The following is a 20,806-nucleotide window of genomic DNA, read 5'->3' on the forward strand; positions in this document are numbered from 1 at the left end:
GCATAAAACTGGTATTCCAGTATACGAGGGACAATTCTCTAAGGCTCCACCTAGTGGTATAAATGTGCAGTGTAGCCGTTTATGACTCATTCTTATGGCCGCTGAGGTCTAGTGTCCTGTAGGTGGCGCCAGTCATTGCTGTCAGGGATTCTCTGGTTTTATTGAGGTCATTTCCTTCTCTGTTTAGGATAACTGGTTATGGAGCCGCTGGAGGGATCGGAGTAAAAACCACCTCGAGGGCCCACGGGACGGCTCTGGTGGGGATATTTGAGTTACAAAAGGACGACATCGTGTACATACTGGTGGGTCAGCTGGGAGAAGACGCCTGTCCACGGGTGAGTGAGTATACAGATAGTAAGTGCAGGTGATATGGCGGATGTTTTATTTACTTATTAATTAATTTATTTACCTTATGTTAATTATATTTTGTCAACATAATCTGAATCACATCAGTCTCCATCCTCACAATATAATCTATCATTATCCTGTACCCCAAGTGTTATCATCCTGTACCCCAAGTGTTATTATCCTGTACCCCAAGTGTTATCATCCTGTACCCCAAGTGTCATTATCCTGTACCCCCAAGTGTTATCATACTGTACCCCAAGTGTCATCATCCTGTACCCCAAGTGTCATCATCCTGTACCCCAAGTGTCATTATCCTGTACCCCAAGTGTCATTATCCTGTACCCCCAAGTGTCATTATCCTGTACCCCCAAGTGTCATTATCCTGTACCCCCAAGTGTCATTATCCTGTACCCCCAAGTGTTATCATCCTGTACCCCCAAGTGTCATCATCCTGTACCCCAAGTGTTATTATCCTGTACCCCAAGTGTCATCATACTGTACCCCAAGTGTTATCATCCTGTACCCCAAGTGTCATTATCCTGTACCCCAAGTGTCATTATCCTGTACCCCAAGTGTTATTATCCTCTACCCCAAGTATTATTATCCTGTACCCCAAGTGTTATCATCCTGTACCCCAAGTGTTATCATCCTGTACCCCAAGTGTTATCATCCTGTACCCCAAGTGTCATCATCCTGTACCCCAAGTGTTATCATCCTGTACCCCAAGTGTTATTATCCTGTACCCCAAGTGTTATTATCCTGTACCCCAAGTGTAATTATCCTGTACCCCAAGTGTTATCATCCTGTACCCCAAGTGTAATTATCCTTTACCCCAAGTGTCATCATCCTGTACCCCAAGTGTCATCATCCTGTACCCCAAGTATTATCTATCTGTACCCCAAGTATCATTATCCTGTACCCCAAGTGTCATCATCCTGTACCCCAAGTGTCATCATCCTGTGCCTCAAGTGTTATCATCCTGTACCCCAAGTGTTATCATCCTGTACCCCAAGTGTCATTATCCTGAACCCCAAGTGTCATTATCCTGAACCCCAAGTGTTATTATCCTTTACCCCAAGTGTCATTATCCTGTACCCCAAGTGTCATCATCTGTACCCCAAGTGTCATCATCTGTGCCCCAAATGTCATTATCCTGTACCCCAAGTGTCATTATCCTGTACCCCAAGTGTTATTATCTTGTACCCCAAATGTCATTATCCTGTACCCCAAGTGTCATTATCCTGTACCCCAAGTATTATCATCCTGTACCCCAAGTGTTATCATCCTGTACCCCAAGTGTCATTATCCTGTACCCCAAGTGTTATTATCCTGTACCCCAAGTGTTATCATCCTGTACCCCAAGTGTTATTATCCTGTACCCCAAGTGTTATTATCCTGTACCCCAAGTGTTATCATCCTGTACCCCAAGTGTTATTATCCTGTACCCCAAGTGTCTATCTACCCCGTGGCTCTGGGTATAGATGTTATTTCAGGCTCTAGGTTGTTTGTCTGTGGTAATAATAGTAATTGACACAATGAGGAAGCAGCAGATCAGGTTTATTTCATTAATATTGACGTCCTCTCCGTCTGTAAACAAGAGGCGTCAATACTTTCCCGCTCTGACCTCACTACATTGTTTTATTACAACTTTCCTATGTGTGTTACACAATGGGGTTCACTTACATTTACTTTATGAACAGCCACTAAAGCCTCACAGGTGACTCCTGTCCTGTATTACACTGACATAATATGGTATAAATCCACTATAATCATTTTTAAAGGTGTTATCCAACAGGTAACTATAGTATCTAAGTGTCATACAGTAATGAACGTGTTTACCAAGGATCTGTGCTTGTGTTGGTGGTAAATGGCCATGTCCTGTGTCCACATCACAGGCTGGCTTGTTTTTGGGAACTAACTACTTCCTGTTTCTGTGGTCTCCCTCAGACTACAATCCCCAGGATTCTTTAGTGTGATTTTCAGTGTTTTGGTAAAAAAAAAGTGGCGCTCTACATTTTCCAAGGAGTTTACATTTCAAAAAGCAAACGTTTACAGGATGCGCTGACGTTCTGCAACAGTCGGCGTGATGGGGGATTTAGTCGGACATTTTCAGAGGATCATACCCATGTTTACATTAAATTCTGGTGCAGAGTTTACACTACCTCAGTAATGGTACAAAAATGAAAAAGGATTTAAATTTATTTTTAAATTTTTGCATTATTATATATTTTTGAACTTGACATTGCAAAATACTACTATAATTATTTCTTTTTGAATGGGGTCCGTACAACATCAGCGACTTACTTTGAACTGGAGGTGCATTTGACTTTGCTGTTTTGCGGTACTGGTACAATACCACATGCCTTTTTCCACAACGTTTATACAACAAATTATCAATATGCAATATTGCAGTTTTTTGCGCAATTTTTACCACAATTTCAGAAAAGCGTGGTAACACATGGAGGTACCGAGACAGTACTACAAATAAAACACTATGTGAACACAGCCTTAAAAGAAAAGAAAAAAATTATATATATATAAATATATATATATATATAAAAATATATATATATATATACAGTACAGACCAAAAGTTTGGACACACCTTCTCATTCAGAGTTTTCTTTATTTTCATGACTATGAATATTGTAGATTCACACTGAAGGCATCAAAATTATGAATTAACACATGTGGAATTATATACATAAAAGAGTGTGAAAATCTGTCCTATTCTAGGTTCTAACCACCTTTTGCTTTGATTCCTGCTTTGCACACTCTTGGCATTCTCTTGATGAGCTTCAAGAGGTAGTCACCTGAAATGGTTTTCCAACAGTCTTGAAGGAGTTCCCATGATGCTTAGCACTTGTTGGCCCTTTTTGCCTTCACTCTGCGGTCCAGCTCACCCCAAACCATCTGGATTGGGTTCAGGTCCGGTGACTGTGGAGGCCAGGTCATCTGGGGCCGCACCCATCACTCTCCTTCTTGGTCACATAGTCCTTACACAGCCTGGAGGTGTTTGGGGGTCATTGTCCTGTTGAAAAATAAATGATGGTCCAACTAAACGCAAACCAGATGGAATAGCATGCTGCTGATGCCAAGATGCTGTGGTAGCCATGCTGGTTCAGTATGCCTTCAATTGTGAATAAATCCCCAACAGTGTCACCAGCAAAGCCCCCCACCATCACACCTCCTCCCCCACACCATCACACCTCCTCCCCCACACCAGCACACCTCCTCCCCCACACCATCACACCTCCTCCTCCACACCATCACACCTCCTCCCCCACACCATCACACCTCCTCCTCCACACTATCACACCTCCTCCTCCACACCATCACACCTCCTCCTCCACACCATCACACCTCCTCCCCCGCACCATCACACCTCCTCCCCCGCACCATCACACCTCCTCCCCCACACCAGCACACCTCCTCCCCCACACCATCACACCTCCTCCTCCACACCATCACACCTCCTCCTCCACACCAGCACACCTCCTCCTCCACACTATCACACCTCCTCCTCCACACCAGCACACCTCCTCCTCCACACCATCACACCTCCTCCCCCGCACCATCACACCTCCTCCCCCGCACCATCACACCTCCTCCCCCGCACCATCACACCTCCTCCCCCACACCATCACACCTCCTCCCCCACACCATCACACCTCCTCCTCCACACCAGCACACCTGTGAAGTGAAAACCATTTCAGGTGACTACCTCTTGAAGCTCAACTAGAGAATGCCAAGAGTGTGCAAAGCAGTAATCAAAGCAAAAGGAGCTAGAACCTAGAATATGACAGATTCTCACACTTTTTTGTTATGTCTATAATTCCACATGTGTTAATTCATAGTTTTGATGCCTTCAGTGTGAATCTACAATATTCATAGTCATGGAAATAAAGAAAACTCTGAATGAGAAGGTGTCCAAACTTTTGATCTGTATTGTATATGTGTGTGTAAATAAATATATATAAATTAATTAAATATATATAAATTTATATAGCAATTCAGAAAGTAATCCGCAGCACTCCAAAGTAAGGTGCAAAAAAGTGATGGATTTATTAGCCTGGCGGCATAGCGACGTTTCGGTTGCCCACTTGCAGCCTTTCTCAAGCTCAACAGTGATACTGACAGAGTATTTATACATGGTTGTACAGTAGTGTAAATAGTCAATTACATAAAATTAATTAACAATATTAACAAAATTCAATACACTTCAAGGTGCATTGGTGTCATAGACATATACAAAAATCCTACATCAGGGCAGTCTGTGTATATAAGGGGCATAAATTAGTGAAATGCCCCGATTTAAAGTGCCATATAATACATCAAAAAGAGGATAAGTGAATAAATAGTTATAATGAGGTAGGCGGAACATACGTGTAATCTTTGCGGGAAGGACAGGTTACTGTAATGGCGTGTGATGCCGCTGTTAGTTCCCCGGCGTGCACGCCGTTCTGTGCGTCAGTGCGTCTGTGCGCCTGTGACGCACCAGAAGACTGGACCAATCCTAAGCGAGCATCACGATCACCATGGAGACGGCTCTCTGGGCACCCACATCCACCTCCTCCTTTTTTGGTTGTGCTGCTCCATTTCTACGTTTTGATATAAATATATATATATATATATATATATATATATATATATATATACATATATATTTATATATAACAAAGAAATGTGCCTTTTATTCATTTTATTCACCCATCAAGTTGCAAAATGCCTTTATAAGTGCCGCCCTTATTACTTGATGTATGATGGAAGGTTTTGGAGTCTGAACTCGAAGAGTAGAGCACCCACCTGTGACTAGAAGTCATTTTACAGTGCCGGTTTCCCTACCTTTTTATTGTATGTATATGTGTATGTGTATATAACATATATATATATATATATATATATATATATACATAGGTCCTCAACAAGTACTGTATGTCTGTTTCAGCATTTTGTGGAGATATTAACTTTTTATTTTTTGTATATATTTAATTTTTGTATTTATAATTTTATTGATTTTTTTCATCATATACAAATAAGCATGCATATTCCATGTAGATAAATTCATCACATACTTATATACACTTATAACTATACCCTTCCACCCATCAATTATATCTATCTCCCACTCCGTGGTGCCCCCCTCTGTATCCTTCTCTCTTCTGTTTCCTTAATGTGTTTCTTAGTCCATTAAAGGGTACCTCTCATCCAAAAAACTTTTGCTATATTATAGATTAATGTATGCAGAATAACTTTACAATTGCATGTTATTAAAAAATATGCTTCTTTCTATTTAATTTTCCACTTTGAAGAAATGACCACTAGGGGTCTCCCTACCAGTCCTGGCAGCAAGCATTTCAGACTCATGCTGGAGTCCTAAACACTACGAGCTGCCAGCCTGCTTTGTTCACAAAGGAGAACACTCAGAGCTGCCAGCCTGCTTTGTTCACAGCCTGTTTGGCTGTGAACAAAGCAGGCTGGCAGCTCTGAGTGTTTAGGACTCCAGCATGAGTCAGAAATGCTTGCTGACAGGACTGATCGGGAAAAATACAATAGAAAGAAGCATATTTTTCATTAACATGCTATTGGAAAGTTATTCAACATTCATTCATCTAAAATATATCAAAAGTTTATTTGATGAGAGGTACCCTTTAACTTTCTCTTTTCATATCTTCTGATCTTTCCTATTTTATTGTTGACTTCCTATTCCTCCCCTAAATGTGTTCCATAATTCCATTTTTTATAAAAGGGTATACTCTGATTGTTTCGCTATCATTTCCTCTGATTTATAACAGTGTTGTATCGTATTTATTATTTCATTCACTTCAGGAATCTGTGCTTGTCTCCAGTATCTGCAGAGAACTAACTTTACGACCGCTAAAATCTTGTGTGGTGTCCCGGTACTGTATCCTATCCGGTACCTTTTATTGTGGGTCCCCATAGCCAGAGTCCCTAGGACGTCGGGGTCCCAATTGTCTAGTTCACCCCTAGTCACCTCCCATCCAGCTGGTAATTGTCCAGTAACCACTTAGGATTTGGATGCATAAGATTGTATAAATGTAAATAAATAGTTAATTACCTGCCCATAGCGTAGCAGGACCTGCGGGTCACGTGGTCAGGTGAACTCTATGGTATTTCTGCTTGAGGACCTTTGGAGGTCCCTGTGACGTAGTCAATCCCATCACACTGTGTAACAGTGAATGACGGATGTTCGGACCAATCAGACTAGCCCCGCCCCCTGCCCATATAAGGGAGCGGCGGCCATGTTCTCGCTCTCTTGTTCCTGTGCAAGCAAGCAAGAAGCCTCTGCGCTGCTGAGATCAGTGAGTCTAGGCCTGAACCTTGCTGCGACGGCCGATAACTTCTAAATTCTGAGTGTATCAATCCCCACGCACTCTGCAGGATCACCGGACCTTATCTATCCCCTAAATCTGGACGGATCTGCAATAACTACCCTAAATTCAGAGACTTTTAATATCATTCAAGGTCTGCAACAATTGTCAGTCATTGAGATATATAGAGACTGTTTTCCTGAGACTGTCATTGTTCATTGGATGTACCGCAAGCACTTAAGTAAAGTTTGTTCAAGTTCAAGTACCTTCAAGTAGGCCGGAGAATTACCTAAGCATACTAGCCCTCAGCCTGGCGTCACGAACTATAGGGTTAACATTAACCCCTTATCTACTACAACATCCCAACTACCCTACACCCCCCAAGGCTTACCACACTTGCATACCAGAAAATCGCATTTTTACCGGATATATTTGCATTTGTAATAGTAACGATGCTTTTTGTGGTGTCATTTTACTTGGGATGCGGGTGATGTTTACTAGTAATTGTTCTACTTTACGCCAAAAGACTTGTGTCATTGGGCATAGCCATAAAATATGTATAAGGGATCCTGTCACCCCGCAGTTTCGTTAACATTTTTCGGAATTCACCAAGGATATTTTATGGAGCCTATCAGGGGAGTAATACCATCTTAGGTTAGTTTTAACTATAGCCTCTATATGTGGGACTGCTGTCAGTGATAAGTGGGATAGCTCCATTCCTGTTCTGTATATGTTTGTACAAGATATTCACTTTTTTGGATAATTTTTTGTAGGTGTGTTCACACTCACATTATTATTAGATTTGGATTATGATGTTTCAGATGAATCATCTCACAATATCCTTACATGTTATTTGCATTTGAATTTTTCAGGATTTTTAATTGGCCCAAAATGTTTTTTTCTTTTTGACGCTAAGTGAAAAAAAAATGGCGCAACACAAGTGAGCTATGAAAAAGTGGTGAAGGGAAAAAAAAGGCACAATTGAAAATGACTGTTGTATAAATTGAATATGTCCCCAAATAGTTTTTTTCAAAATTAAAGTGAAACTAAGGGTGCGTTCACACTGACTAATTCCTCTTGAATTCTCCGCTCCATAGTAATTCACATCTCCTCTGCCCATTGACTTTAATGTTTTTTCCGCTGTCCTGTTCTCACTAAATTCTGTTCTCACTAAATTCTGCTAGCGGAATTCGGACGCTGAATTCCGTTCCGCTTGAAGAAAGAACATGTTCATTCTTCAAGCGGAATCCGCTAGCAGAAATCAATAGAAGTCAATGGTAATAAAAAAAATTCCGCCCGACATCGTTTTCGGACGGAATTTGCGTGGAAATGTCTGAAAAACCCTTCACTTCTTTCTCCCCCATTTCCGTGCGAATTCCGCGCAAATTCCATGCAAATTTAGCGCAAATTTTGCGTGAAAATAAAATCCTTTTTTCCGCCCGTAAATTTTTTGCCGTGAATTTCTCTTGATTTGCTCAGTGTGAGCGCACCCTAAATGATATTATTGAGATTATATATATATATATATACACTAACCCCCCCGACATGCGATGGGCTATCGCATTAACTGCTATCCGACAGCGCAAAATGCTTAAGCTGCTGTCGGATAGCAGTTTAAGCATCCCGGACAGGTTCACTTACCTATTCCCGCTGCTCCGGGTCCACTTCGGAATCCTCCGGCGTCTTTTGCATCTCCTCCAGGGTCCGGGCCTCACTTTCTGGCATCGTTATTAGGTCACTACTAGGGATCGACCGATATTGTTTTTTAGGGCAGATACCGATACCGATAATCGGTGGAGGTTAGGGCCGATAGCCGATAACTTATACCGGAATATCGGTATAAGTTATCGGCTATTTATCCCCCCGCGACACCGCTGCAGATCATTGATTTAAAGCGCGCACTTTAATTCAATGCACTGCAGTGGCTTTTGCAGTGGCCCTGCCTGTCCGGGGGTCTTGAGTCCTATCGCCGTCACCGCTCCCCCCCACCACCGCACCGCGACCGCCACCGCACCGTGACCGACCCCCCGCGCCGCACCGGCCCCATTGCCTCCCCCATCCCCGGTTTTATAATTACCTGTTCCCGGGGTCCACTCCACATCTGGCTCCGGTGGCGTCCTCCTGAGCTGTCATTGTGCGCACTGATGGTGACGTCACGTCGCGCACGTCACTCAAAGCAGGACGCAGCAGGAGCAATAAGTAGCGTGGGCTCCGGGAACAGGTAATTATAAAACCGGGAAGGCAATGGGGGCGGTGCAGTGGGGGGGGCGACGCGGTGCGGCGGGTCGGGGGGGCGGTCGCGGTGCGGCGGGGCATTATCTGCTTATCGGCATGGTAATTGCCGATACCGATAATGCCCAAAATCGTGATTATCGGCCGATAATATCGCCCATACCGATAATCAGTCGATCCCTAGTCACTACGCACGCCGTGTCGGCGCTGCAACGTAATAACGTCACCAGAAAGCGAGGCCCGGACCCTGGGGAAGATGCGGAAGAAGCCGGAGGATCCTGAAGAAGACGCCGGAGCAGCGGGACAGCATCGGGAGCCCCTGGGACAGCATCAGGAGCAGTGTGGACGCGGTCCGGAGCGGCGGGGACAGGTGCGTATAACTTCCTATGCTTTACATTGCACGGATCCCTCAACATACGATGGATTCGACAAACGATGGGTCGTTTGGAACGAATTACCATCGAATGTTGAGGGACCACTGTGTGTATATATATATATGCCAGTGTTTCCCAACCAGGATGCCTCCTGCTGTTGCAAAACTACAACTCCCAGCATGCCGGACAGCCTTTGGCTGTCCGGGCATGCTGGGAATTGTAGTTTTGCAACAGCTGGAGGCACCCTGGTTGGGAAACACTGATATATGCGCATGCTGGGGGTCTGCTCGTGGGCCCTTTAAGAGCATCCTGAATCTTCACGCTCCGGAGGACAATGACAAAGTGGCAGAGATCATTCCTGTCCTGAGATGAATTACAGCAGCGTTCTTCACCGCGACCATTCCCTATTCACCGGTGTTATCTGCGGAGACGATATACGATATATATATATATTCTAATCAAGTGAATTCAGGATGGTTTTTTAATAGAAGTGAAATATTAATTTGTGAGAAGCGGCTGAAGTGGATCCGGACTGAATGAGGGAATAATCAGGTTTAGTCCATTGGATTGAGGTTTATCCAGTTAATTGGATTGTAATCAGCAGCCGCACAAAAGACGGAGACGCTTATAATGTCACGGCGATTCTCTGCACACCGCGGGGACGGTATTATTAGTCATTAAAAGCTTCTTTATGTTCAGGCCTGGAATCATGGCTCATATATATAGGACCCATCTATAAGGGGAAACAGACGAGTGGCCCCATTCATCTACGTGGATGAGCAATGGGGTCAGATTTAGGTACTTAAAGGGAAGGGGCGCATTAAAAATGCAGTAAAGTCCGTAGACAGCATGTGAGGCTGTGTGGTTGTACTGTGCGTTTTGTTTTTACGAGTTTAATGTGTTTGTGTGATTTTGGCACAAATTTTATCACAATTTGCACAAGAGTAGCACAGACAATCAGTCCCCTTAAATGTAATCAGACTCCAGATTAGACCATCTAAGCAAATCAGACCCCAAATTAGACCATTTAAGCAAAGCAGACTCCAGACTGGATTATTTAAACAGATCAGAACCCTGACTAGACCATCTAATGAAATCAGATCTCAGTAGAGACCATCTAAGATAATCAGACCCCATTAGAGACCATCTAAAATAATCAGACCCTATTAGAGACCATCTAAGATCATCAGACCCAATTAGAGACCATGTAAGATAATCAGACCCCATTAGAGAACATCTAAGGAAATCAGACCCCAGACTATACCATCTAAGGAAACCAGACCCCAGACAAGACCATCTAAGCAAATCAGACTCCAGACTAGACCATTTACGCAGATCAGAACCAGACTAGACCATCTAAGGAAATCAGACCCCAGTAAAGACCATCTAAGATTATCAGACCCCATTAGAGACCATGTAAGGAAATCAGACCCCAGACTATACCACCTAAGGAACCCAGACAAGACCACCTAAGCAAATCAGTCCCCAGAATAGACTATCTAAGGAAATCAGACCCCAGTAGAGACCAACTAAGATAATCAGACCCCATTAGAGTACCATCTAAGGAAATCAGACCCCAGACTCTACCATCTAAGGAAACCAGACCCCAGACAAGACCATCTAAGCAAATCAGACCCCAGACTAGACTATCTAAGGAAATCAGACCCCAGACAAGACCATCTAAGCAAATCAGACTCCAGACTAGACAATTTAAGCAGATCAGAACCCAGACTAGACCATCTAAGCATATCAGATCCCAAATTAGACCATCTAAGCAAATCAGACTCCAGACTGGATCATTTAAACAGATCAGAACCCTGACTAGACCATCTAATGAAATCAGATCTTAGTAGAGACCATCTAAGATAATCAGACCCTATTAGAGACCATCTAAAATAATCAGACCCCATTAGAGACCATCTAAGATCATCAGACCCAATTTGAGACCATCTAAGATAATCAGACCCCATTAGAGACCATCTAAGGAAATCAGATCCCAGACTATACCATCTAAGGAAACCAGACCCCAGACAAGACCATCTAAGGAAATCAGACTCCAGACTAGACCATTTAAATAGATCAGAACCAGACTAGACCATCTAAGGAAATCAGACCCCAGTAAAGACCATCTAAGATTATCAGACCCCATTAGAGACCATGTAAGGAAATCAGACCCCAGACTATACCACCTAAGCAAATCAGTCCCCAGAATAGACTATCTAAGGAAATCAGACCCCAGACTATACTACCTAAGCAAATTAGTCCCCAGAATAGACCATCTAAGGAAACCAGACCCCAGACAAGACCATCTAAGGAAATCAGACTCCAGACCAGACCAGTTAAATAGATCAGAACCAGACTAGACCATCTAAGGAAATCAGACCCCAGTAAAGACCATCTAAGATTATCAGACCTCATTAGAGACCATGTAAGGAAATCAGACCCCAGACTATACCATCTAAGGAAACCAGACCCCAGACAAGACCACCTAAGCAAATCAGTCCCCAGAATAGACTGTCTAAGGAAATCAGACCCCAGTAGAGACCAACTAAGATAATCAGACCCCATTAGAGTACCATCTAAGGAAATCAGACCCCAGACTCTACCATCTAAGGAAACCAGACTCCAGACAAGACCATCTAAGCAAATCAGACCCCAGACAAGACCATCTAAGCAAATCAGACCCCAGACTAGACCATCTAAGGAAATCAGACCCTAGTAAAGACCATCTAAGATAATCAGACCCCATTAGAGACCATCTAAGCAAATCAGACCCCAGACAAGACCATCTAAGCAAATCAGACCCCAGACTAGACTATCTAAGGAAATCAGACCCCAGACTAGACCATCTAAGGAAATCAGACCCTAGTAAAGACCATCTAAGATAATCAGACCCCATTAGAGACCATCTAAGCAAATCAGGCCCCAGACTAGACCATCAAAGGAAGTCAGACTCCAGGCACATAAAGGTAATTAAACCTCAAACCAGAACCTCTAAGCCAGTGGTCTCCTAATAGTAGACCTCTAGATTTTACAAAAACTACAACACCCAGCATGCTGGAAGTTGTAGTTTTGCAACAACTGAAGGTCCACAGTTTGGAGACCACTGCGACAAGTTAATCAGACCTCAGACCTTCTAAGTTAATTAGAACAAAGAAAAATATAATTTCCATTTACCCATTTGAGCAGTAGTTTGTGCTGCAGAGCTCCTCTTCCTACGGTCACTGGACACTGGAACTTAAAATGTGTTTGTCATTTGTTAGTACTCACACTGTCCTCTGCTCCCCTTACTATTACCGGACACCCTCCGTATCTCGTATACCTTCTGGCATTACTGCAGGTGAGCCAAGCTCCTTCCCTAAGGCTGTGTACACACGTTGCAGCTAATTATCAGTACCGCAACTAAGTACAACATTCATGTGTGTGTGCAGAAATTACTGTAAACATTACACATTTTCGCAGTCTGAATTTATTTAGGAGTCTGGTCTGGGTTCTGGATTTAGTTAGGAGTCTGGTCTGGGTACTGGATTTATTTAGGAGTCTGGTCTGGGTTCTGGATTTAGTTAGGAGTCTGGTCTGGGTACTGGATTTATTTAGGAGTCTGGTCTGGGTACTGGATTTATTTAGGAGTCAGGTCTGGGTTCTGGATTTAGTTAGGAGTCTGGTCTGGGTACTGGATTTATTTAGGAGTCTGGTCTGGGTACTGGATTTATTTAGGAGTCTGGTCTGGGTACTGGATTTATTTAGGAGTCAGGTCTGGGTTCTGGATTTATTTAGGAGTCTGGTCTGGGTTCTGGATTTATTTAGGAGTCTGGTCTGGGTACTGGATTTATTTAGGAGTCTGGTCTGGGTACTGGATTTATTTAGGAGTTTGGTCTGGGTTCTGGATTTATTTAGGAGTCTGGTCTGGGTTCTGGATTTATTTAGGAGTCTGGTCTGGGTTCTGGATTTATTTAGGAGTCCGGGTTCTGGATTTATTTAGGAGTCTGGTCTGGGTTCTGGATTTATTTAGGAGTCTGGTCTGGGTTCTGGATTTATTTAGGCGTCTGGTCTGGGGTTTGGATTTATTCAGGAGTCTGTTCATGGCTGTGGATTTATTTGGGAATCTGAAATTATGCAAATGGCAATAAGGTTTAATTTTTACTGTGGTTTTGATCATTTCTGGTAAAATACAGCTAAAACGCATTAGGTAACTACAGTTATCCCTCAACTTACAATGGCCTCAACATACAATGGTCTTTTCTGGACCATTGTAACTTGAAACCAGACTCAACATACAGTACTATGGAATCTGCAAAACATGTCAATGGCTGGAAGAACCGACCAATCAGAATGGGCATTCACTGGTAAAACCCCTGTATTCCTAAATTGCATGCACTGACTGACTGTCTGGTAGCGCCCCCTACAGTACAGGGAGGTATTACATGTTTTGTACTCTTTACCTGTATTACTGAAGTGTATGCACTGACTGGTGTCTGGTAGCGCCCCCTACAGTACAGAGAAGTATTACATGTTCTGTACTCTTTACCTGTATTACTGAAGTGTATGCACTGACTGACTGTTTGGTAGCGCCCCCTACAGTACAGGGAGGTATTACATGTTTTGTACTCTTTACCTGTATTACTGAAGTGTATGCACTGACTGGTGTCTGGTAGCGCCCCCTACAGTACAGGGAGGTATTACATGTTCTGTACTCTTTACCTGTATTACTGAAGTGTATGCACTGACTGACTGTCTGGTAGCGCCCCTACAGTACAGGGAGGTATTACATGTTCTGTACTCTTTACCTGTATTACTGAAGTGTATGCACTGACTGACTGTCTGGTAGCGCCCCTACAGTACAGGGAGGTATTACATGTTCTGTACTACTTTTAACCTATGCAATGGTTAGCTGCTCCTTTAGACGCCAAGTAAGGGCGGCTCCATTTAAATTTTTTAGGACACTGTGTACTGTACTGGACCCTGAAGAAGTTCCTGTCCTCTACATAGACCAGTGTTTCCCAACGAGGGTGCCTCCAGCTGTTGCAAAACTACAACTTCCAGCATGCTGGGAGTTGTAGTTTTGCAACAGCTGGAGGCTCCCTGCTTGGGAAACACTGACATAGACAGTGATTACAGCTCCCAGCAGATCTTTCTTACTTTTATATGTAAGGATTTGCTTTATCTGTATTAGTTATCTACTTTTTTTTTTTTTTAATCCTCACTTTTTCCTATTTTTGGATGACATTTTGGGTCTTCAGAACCAATTACCAGGTTTCCATAGAGTTATGGTCCCAACATACAATGGTCCCAACATACAATGGTTTCAACATGCAATGGACCCAACATACAATGGTCCCAACATACAATGGTCTCAACATAAAATGGTCTCAACATACAATGGTTTCAACATACAATGGTCCCAACATACAATGGTCCCAATTTACAATGGTTTCAACATACAATGGTCCCAACATACAATGGTCCCAACATACAATGGTCGTCCTGGAACTAATTATCCATCCTCAAAGTCACACCCCGGATGGACACGTGAAGATGAGACTCTATGAAGATTATCAACAAATGTTTTGATGTTTTATTTATTTTTATTTTTTTCTCTCCCTTTTTATTTTAAATTTTTTAAATTTTACATACTTACTTTCCTTTTTATTCTTTCCTTTTTATATATATATATATATATATATATATATATATATATATTCTCTCTCTCTTTTTCTTCTTTTATTTTACTATTCATTTTCTTTCGTGTAATACTTATTAATGTTGATTGTATTGACATAACATTTTGCATACATGCTTTTCTTCTTTTTGTAAAAAAATTTGTGAAAAATTTGTGAAAAATAAACAATTATATAAAAAAAAAATATTGTAACTTGAGGGACCACTGTAGTTGCTGTACAGCTAGTGCAACATGTTGAAGGTAAAGCATTAGAGATGAGCGAACTTACAGTAAATTCGATTCGTCACGAACTTCTCGGCTCGGCAGTTGATGACTTTTCCTGCATAAATTAGTTCAGCTTTCAGGTGCTCCCGTGGGCTGGAAAAGGTGGATACAGTCCTAGGAGACTCTTTCCTAGGACTGTATCCACCTTTTCCAGCCCACCGGAGTACCTGAAAGCTGAACTCATTTACGCAGGAAAAATCATCAACTGCCGAGCCGAGAAGTTTGTGACGAATCGAATTTACTGTAAGTTCGCTCATCTCTATAAAGCATGGAAGAACTATGAGAACCAGAGAAGATCTAGATCTCTGTAGAACTGGAGCTGGAGTTCTCCTTTATCATCTCTTCTCTGTACACAGACCGATCCCGTCCTGAAAATGGTTTGCATGGGCGAAAACAACCAAATCGAGGAAGAACTCCGAATCAACGGGAGTGTAAGCGAATGGGCCGGCGGAGGAGGTGGAGGCGGAGGAGCCACCTATATTTTTAAGGTATTTAATTGGGTGTTATAGGGGCCTCATAAGTCACTTGTGATACTTGTCAAATTGCATCTTGATCCCCTGGACCTGACCCTCATATATTACTCTAGTTACATCCAAAGCTGCCTTTACACTGCACTGCTGCACACAGCATTCTCAGACACTTGGTTTTATTTCTATTGTTGCTTGGGATGACCACTATATCTCCCATAGTGCAATGCAGCATTTTGCTTTTATAGTGCAGCATAGGGTATTATTAGAGAATATTGTAGAGGTTCTTGTGTATGCCTTGTGCTTACCTGTTTTAGAAGTTGCAGGCATGGGTTGTCAGCCATACTAAACAGATTTTCTAATGCTGCCTACATTTCCCATGAATCCTCTGGCTTTGCAGTGAGAGAGGGGATGGAGTCTAATCACTGCACCTGGTCATCTAATTAGGCTGCTGGTGCCAGGGGTCACCCAGGTGAACTGATTAGACTCATAAGTGGGTAGGGGTCAGTTCACACTATGTGCAGTTTTGATTCATTTTGTTATTCAAAGTCAATTTTTTTACAGAAATATGACTATGAGGAGAAATGGATTTAACCTATAATCACAATCAAGATGTTTTACAAATATTTAAATTTGAATTTACAATTGTGGTAAAATATTAGAATATTTTCTGTGATTTTGGGAAAATGACAGCAAAAACAGAAAAAATACAGCAAAAGACACTATGTGAACACAGGGGAGGTGTATAACCACTATGTATTCTGATTCCATAAAGATAACAGCAGCAGTATACAGATAGAGCTGGAGGAGAGGTGTATAAATACTTTATATCCTGATCCCATAGAGATAGCAGCAGTATACAGATAGAGCTGGAGGAGAGGTGTATAACTACTATATATCCTGATCCCATAGAGAGAGCAGCAGTATACAGATAGAGCTGGGAGGGGAGGTGTATAACTACTATATATCCTGATCTCATAGAGATAGCAGTAGCAGTATACAGATAGAGCTGGGAGGGGAGGTATATAACTACTATGTATCCTGATCCCATAGAGACAGCAGCAGCAGTATACAGATAGAGCTGGGGGAGGTATATAAGTACTATATATCCTGATCCCATATAGATAGCAGCAGTATACAGATAGAGCCGGATATGAGGTGTATAGCTACTATGTATCCTGGTCCCATCGAGATAGCAGCAGCAGCAGCAGTATAAAGATAGAGAAGGAGGAGAGGTGTATAACTACTATATATCCTGATCCCATAGAGATAGCAGCAGCAGTATACAGATAGAGCGGGGAGGGGAGGTGTATAACTACTATATATCCTGATCCCATAGAGATAGTAGCAGTGTACAGATAGAGCTGGTGGGGAAGGGTTTAACTACTATGAATCCTGATCCCATAGAGATAGCAGCAGTATACAGATAGAGCTGGAGGGGAGGTGTATAACTACTATATATCCTGATCCCATAGAGATAGCAGCAGTATACAGATAGAGTTGGAGGGGAGGGTCTAGTAGCTAGTAGGATTGATGTGATAGGTGATAATGTTATCCTGTCGTTCACAAGAAGTCAGCGAAACCAGGACTGACCACGTTCCTCTGACACATTAAACACTGACTTTCTCTGGATTAGACAGGTGCTCACATGACCCAGTTACAATAATGAAACACATAGATGCAACAGTGCTGGATTAACAGATGGCGCTGTAGGAATAGTGATGGTGAGTGTGCATGAACCCGGAGTGCTCCTTTAATACATGTGATGTAAATATCCATTGTATACAGTGATCTACTGCAGCCGGGAACACACCTGGAGGAATCTGTCAGGACACAAGTCGCTGCCGTGAAATATTCCATTGCATCGTCTCATTATGTATCTGCTCATTACAGGGCAGGTAATATATAGGTGACAAGTACTTGACAACAAGCGGAGCTTTGTCATCCTCTGCTTGCTGTTAGAGAGTCATTAATAAGGATCCCGCAGAGTAATGGAGAGAGGAGTCAATAAGAATTCTCTGCAGTTTAATCGGTGATTATTCCTCTCTGGCCGACACAGAGGACTGGAAATCACACTGTAACGATGGCTGCAGCTCATCAATAGCAAATAGAACAAAAGTGCAGCAATGACCAAAAATGTCTGGGCTGACTGCGTCTGATCGTCTGGGGAAAAAAAGTAATAATAATAAAAAAATTTACACTGTATCCAAGATATCCATATCCCTAAATAAATCCAGACCCCAGACCAACTCCCTAAATAAATCCAGACTCCAGACCAACTCCCTAAATAAATCCAGACCCCAGACTAACTCCCTAAATAAATCCAGACCCCAGACCAACTCCCTAAATAAATCCAGACCCCAGACCAACTCCCTAAATAAATCCAGACCCCAGACCAACTCCCTAAATAAATCCAGACCCCAGACCAACTCCCTAAATAGATCCAGACTCCAGACCAACTCTCTAAATAAATCCAGACCCCAGACCAACTCCCTAAATAAATCCAGACCCCAGACCAACTCCCTAAATAAATCCAGACCCCAGACCAACTCCCTAAATAAATCCAGACCCCAGACCAACTCCCTAAATAAATCCAGACCCCAGACCAACTCCCTAAATAAATCCAGACTCCAGACCAACTCCTTAAATAAATCCAGACCCCAGACTAACTCCCTAAATAAATCCAGACTCCAGACCAACTCCCTAAATAAATCCAGACCCCAGACCAACTCCCTAAATAAATCCAGACCCCAGACCAACTCCCTAAATAGATCCAGACTCCAGACCAACTCTCTAAATAAATCCAGGCCCCAGACCAACTCCCTAAATAAATCCAGACCCCAGACCAACTCCCTAAATAAATCCAGACCCCAGACCAACTCCCTAAATAAATCCAGACTCCAGACCAACTCTCTAAATAAATCCAGACTCCAGACCAACTCCCTAAATAAATCCAGACCCCAGACCAACTCCCTAAATAAATCCAGACTCCAGACCAACTCCCTAAATAAATCCAGACCCCAGACCAACTCCCTAAATAAATCCAGACTCCAGACCAACTCCCTAAATAAATCCAGACCCCAGACCAACTCCCTAAATAAATCCAGACCCCAGACCAACTCCCTAAATAAATCCAGACTCCAGACCAACTCTCTAAATAAATCCAGACTCCAGACCAACTCCCTAAATAAATCCAGACCCCAGACCAACTCCCTAAATAAATCCAGACTCCAGACCAACTCCCTAAATAAATCCAGACCCCAGACCAACTTCCTAAATAAATCCAGACCCCAGACCAACTCCCTAAATAAATCCAGGCCCCAGACCAACTCCCTAAATAAATCCAGACCCCAGACCAACTCCCTAAATAAATCCAGACTCCAGACCAACTCCCTAAATAAATCCAGACCCCAGACCAACTCCCTAAATAAATCCAGACTCCAGACCAACTCCCTAAATAAATCCAGACTCCAGATGTCACGCCCCACCCTCTTAATGCAAGTCTATGGGAGGGGGCGTGGTTACCACGCCCCCTCCCATAGGCTTGCATTAAGGGGGCTGGGTGTGACGTCATGAGGGGGCAGAGTCATCAGCCACAGAGCAAACATAGCTCTGGAGAGCTGATGAATCGGGGGGCTGCCGGAGAGATCGTGGGGGCGATAAGATGTCTAGGGGTGGAGTACCGCTTTAAATAAATCAAGACCCCAAACGAGATCCCTAAATAAATTCAGACCCCAGATCAGTCCCTTAATAAATCAATACCCCAGAGCAGATGCCCAAATAAATCCAGACCACAGACCAAACCCCTAAAAAAAACCAAAATCAAACCCCAGATCAGACCCCTTAAGTAATGGTGCTCATGCTACAGGTGCGCAGACATCTCTACAGACTAAAGATGGATACTGGGAAGCTTAGGCTGGGTTCACACCACGTTTTGTTAAATACAGTTCCCGTATACGGCTGGGAGGAGGGGGGGCGGGGCTTCAGCCATATTCGGGAACCGTATTTAATGTATGTCTATGAGCCGACCGGAGTGAACCGCAGCCTCCGGTCGGCTTCGTTTTCGGCCGTATGCGGTTTCCCGACCGTAGGCAAAAACGCGGTCGACCACGTTTTTGCCTGCGGTAGGGAAACCGCATATGGCCGAAAACGGCTCACTCCGGTCGGCTCATAGACATGCATTAACTACGGTTCCCGAATACGGCGCCGCGATTAAGCCCCGCCCCCCTCCTCCCAGCTGTATACGGGAGCATTTTAGTCCAAATGAACACATCAGCTATGTATTTGGTGCGATGGTTGGGGTTCTTTTTTACACAGTGGCTATCCCCATTAGTGGGGCACTGATGCTGAAGACAGACTACCGTCAGTACTAGTCATAATGGGGGAGATTTATCAAAACCTGTGCAGAGGAAACGTTGCCCAGTTGCCCATAGCAACCAATCAGATCGCTGCTTTCATTTTTAACACGGCCTCTGCAAACTGAAAGAAGCAATCTGATTGGTTGCTATGGGCAACTGGGCAACTTTTCCTCTGCACAGGTTTTGATAAATCTCCCCCAATGTCCCTATAACAGTGCAGCATAGGGTATTGTAGAGGTTCTTGTGTATGCCTTGTGCTTACCTGTTTTAGATGTTGCAGGCATGGGTTGTCAGTAGAGATGAGCGAACTTACAGTAAATTCGATTCGTCACGAACTTCTCGGCTCGGCAGTTGATGACTTATCCTGCGTAAATTAGTTCAGCTTTCAGGTGCTCCGGTGGGCTGGAAAAGGTGGATACAGTCCTAGGAAAGAGTCTCCTAGGACTGTATCCACCTTTTCCAGCCCACCGGAGCACCTGAAAGCTGAACTAATTTACGCAGGAAAAGTCATCAACTGCCGAGCCGAGAAGTTCGTGACGAATCGAATTTACTGTAAGTTCGCGCATCTCTAGTTGTCAGCCATACTAAACAGATTTCCTAATGCTGCCTACATTTCCCATGAATCCTCTGGCTTTGCAGAGAGAGAGAGAGGGGATGGAGTCTAATCACTGCACCTGGTCAAAAGCCACAATGCCCCTAAATAGTTAGAACCACAATCCCCCTTGTACTAGTCACCACCTCCCCCACTATA

At 43.3% G+C, this 20,806-nt stretch overlaps 1 protein-coding gene across 2 annotated transcripts in view; it reads left to right on the plus strand.

Moving 5' to 3' along the window:
- ALK (ALK receptor tyrosine kinase) overlaps positions 1-20,806 on the plus strand; it is a 1,017,868-nt gene that overhangs the window by 884,372 nt on the left and 112,690 nt on the right. For both annotated transcript variants that reach the window (XM_056568555.1, XM_056568556.1), the window contains 2 exons: positions 188-335; positions 15,587-15,718. In XM_056568555.1, coding sequence (XP_056424530.1) covers positions 188-335; positions 15,587-15,718 — 280 coding nt within the window. The remainder of the gene's footprint in view (positions 1-187; positions 336-15,586; positions 15,719-20,806) is intronic.

Source organism: Hyla sarda, chromosome 3 (assembly GCF_029499605.1).
Source record: "Hyla sarda isolate aHylSar1 chromosome 3, aHylSar1.hap1, whole genome shotgun sequence".
NCBI lineage: Eukaryota > Metazoa > Chordata > Amphibia > Anura > Hylidae > Hyla > Hyla sarda.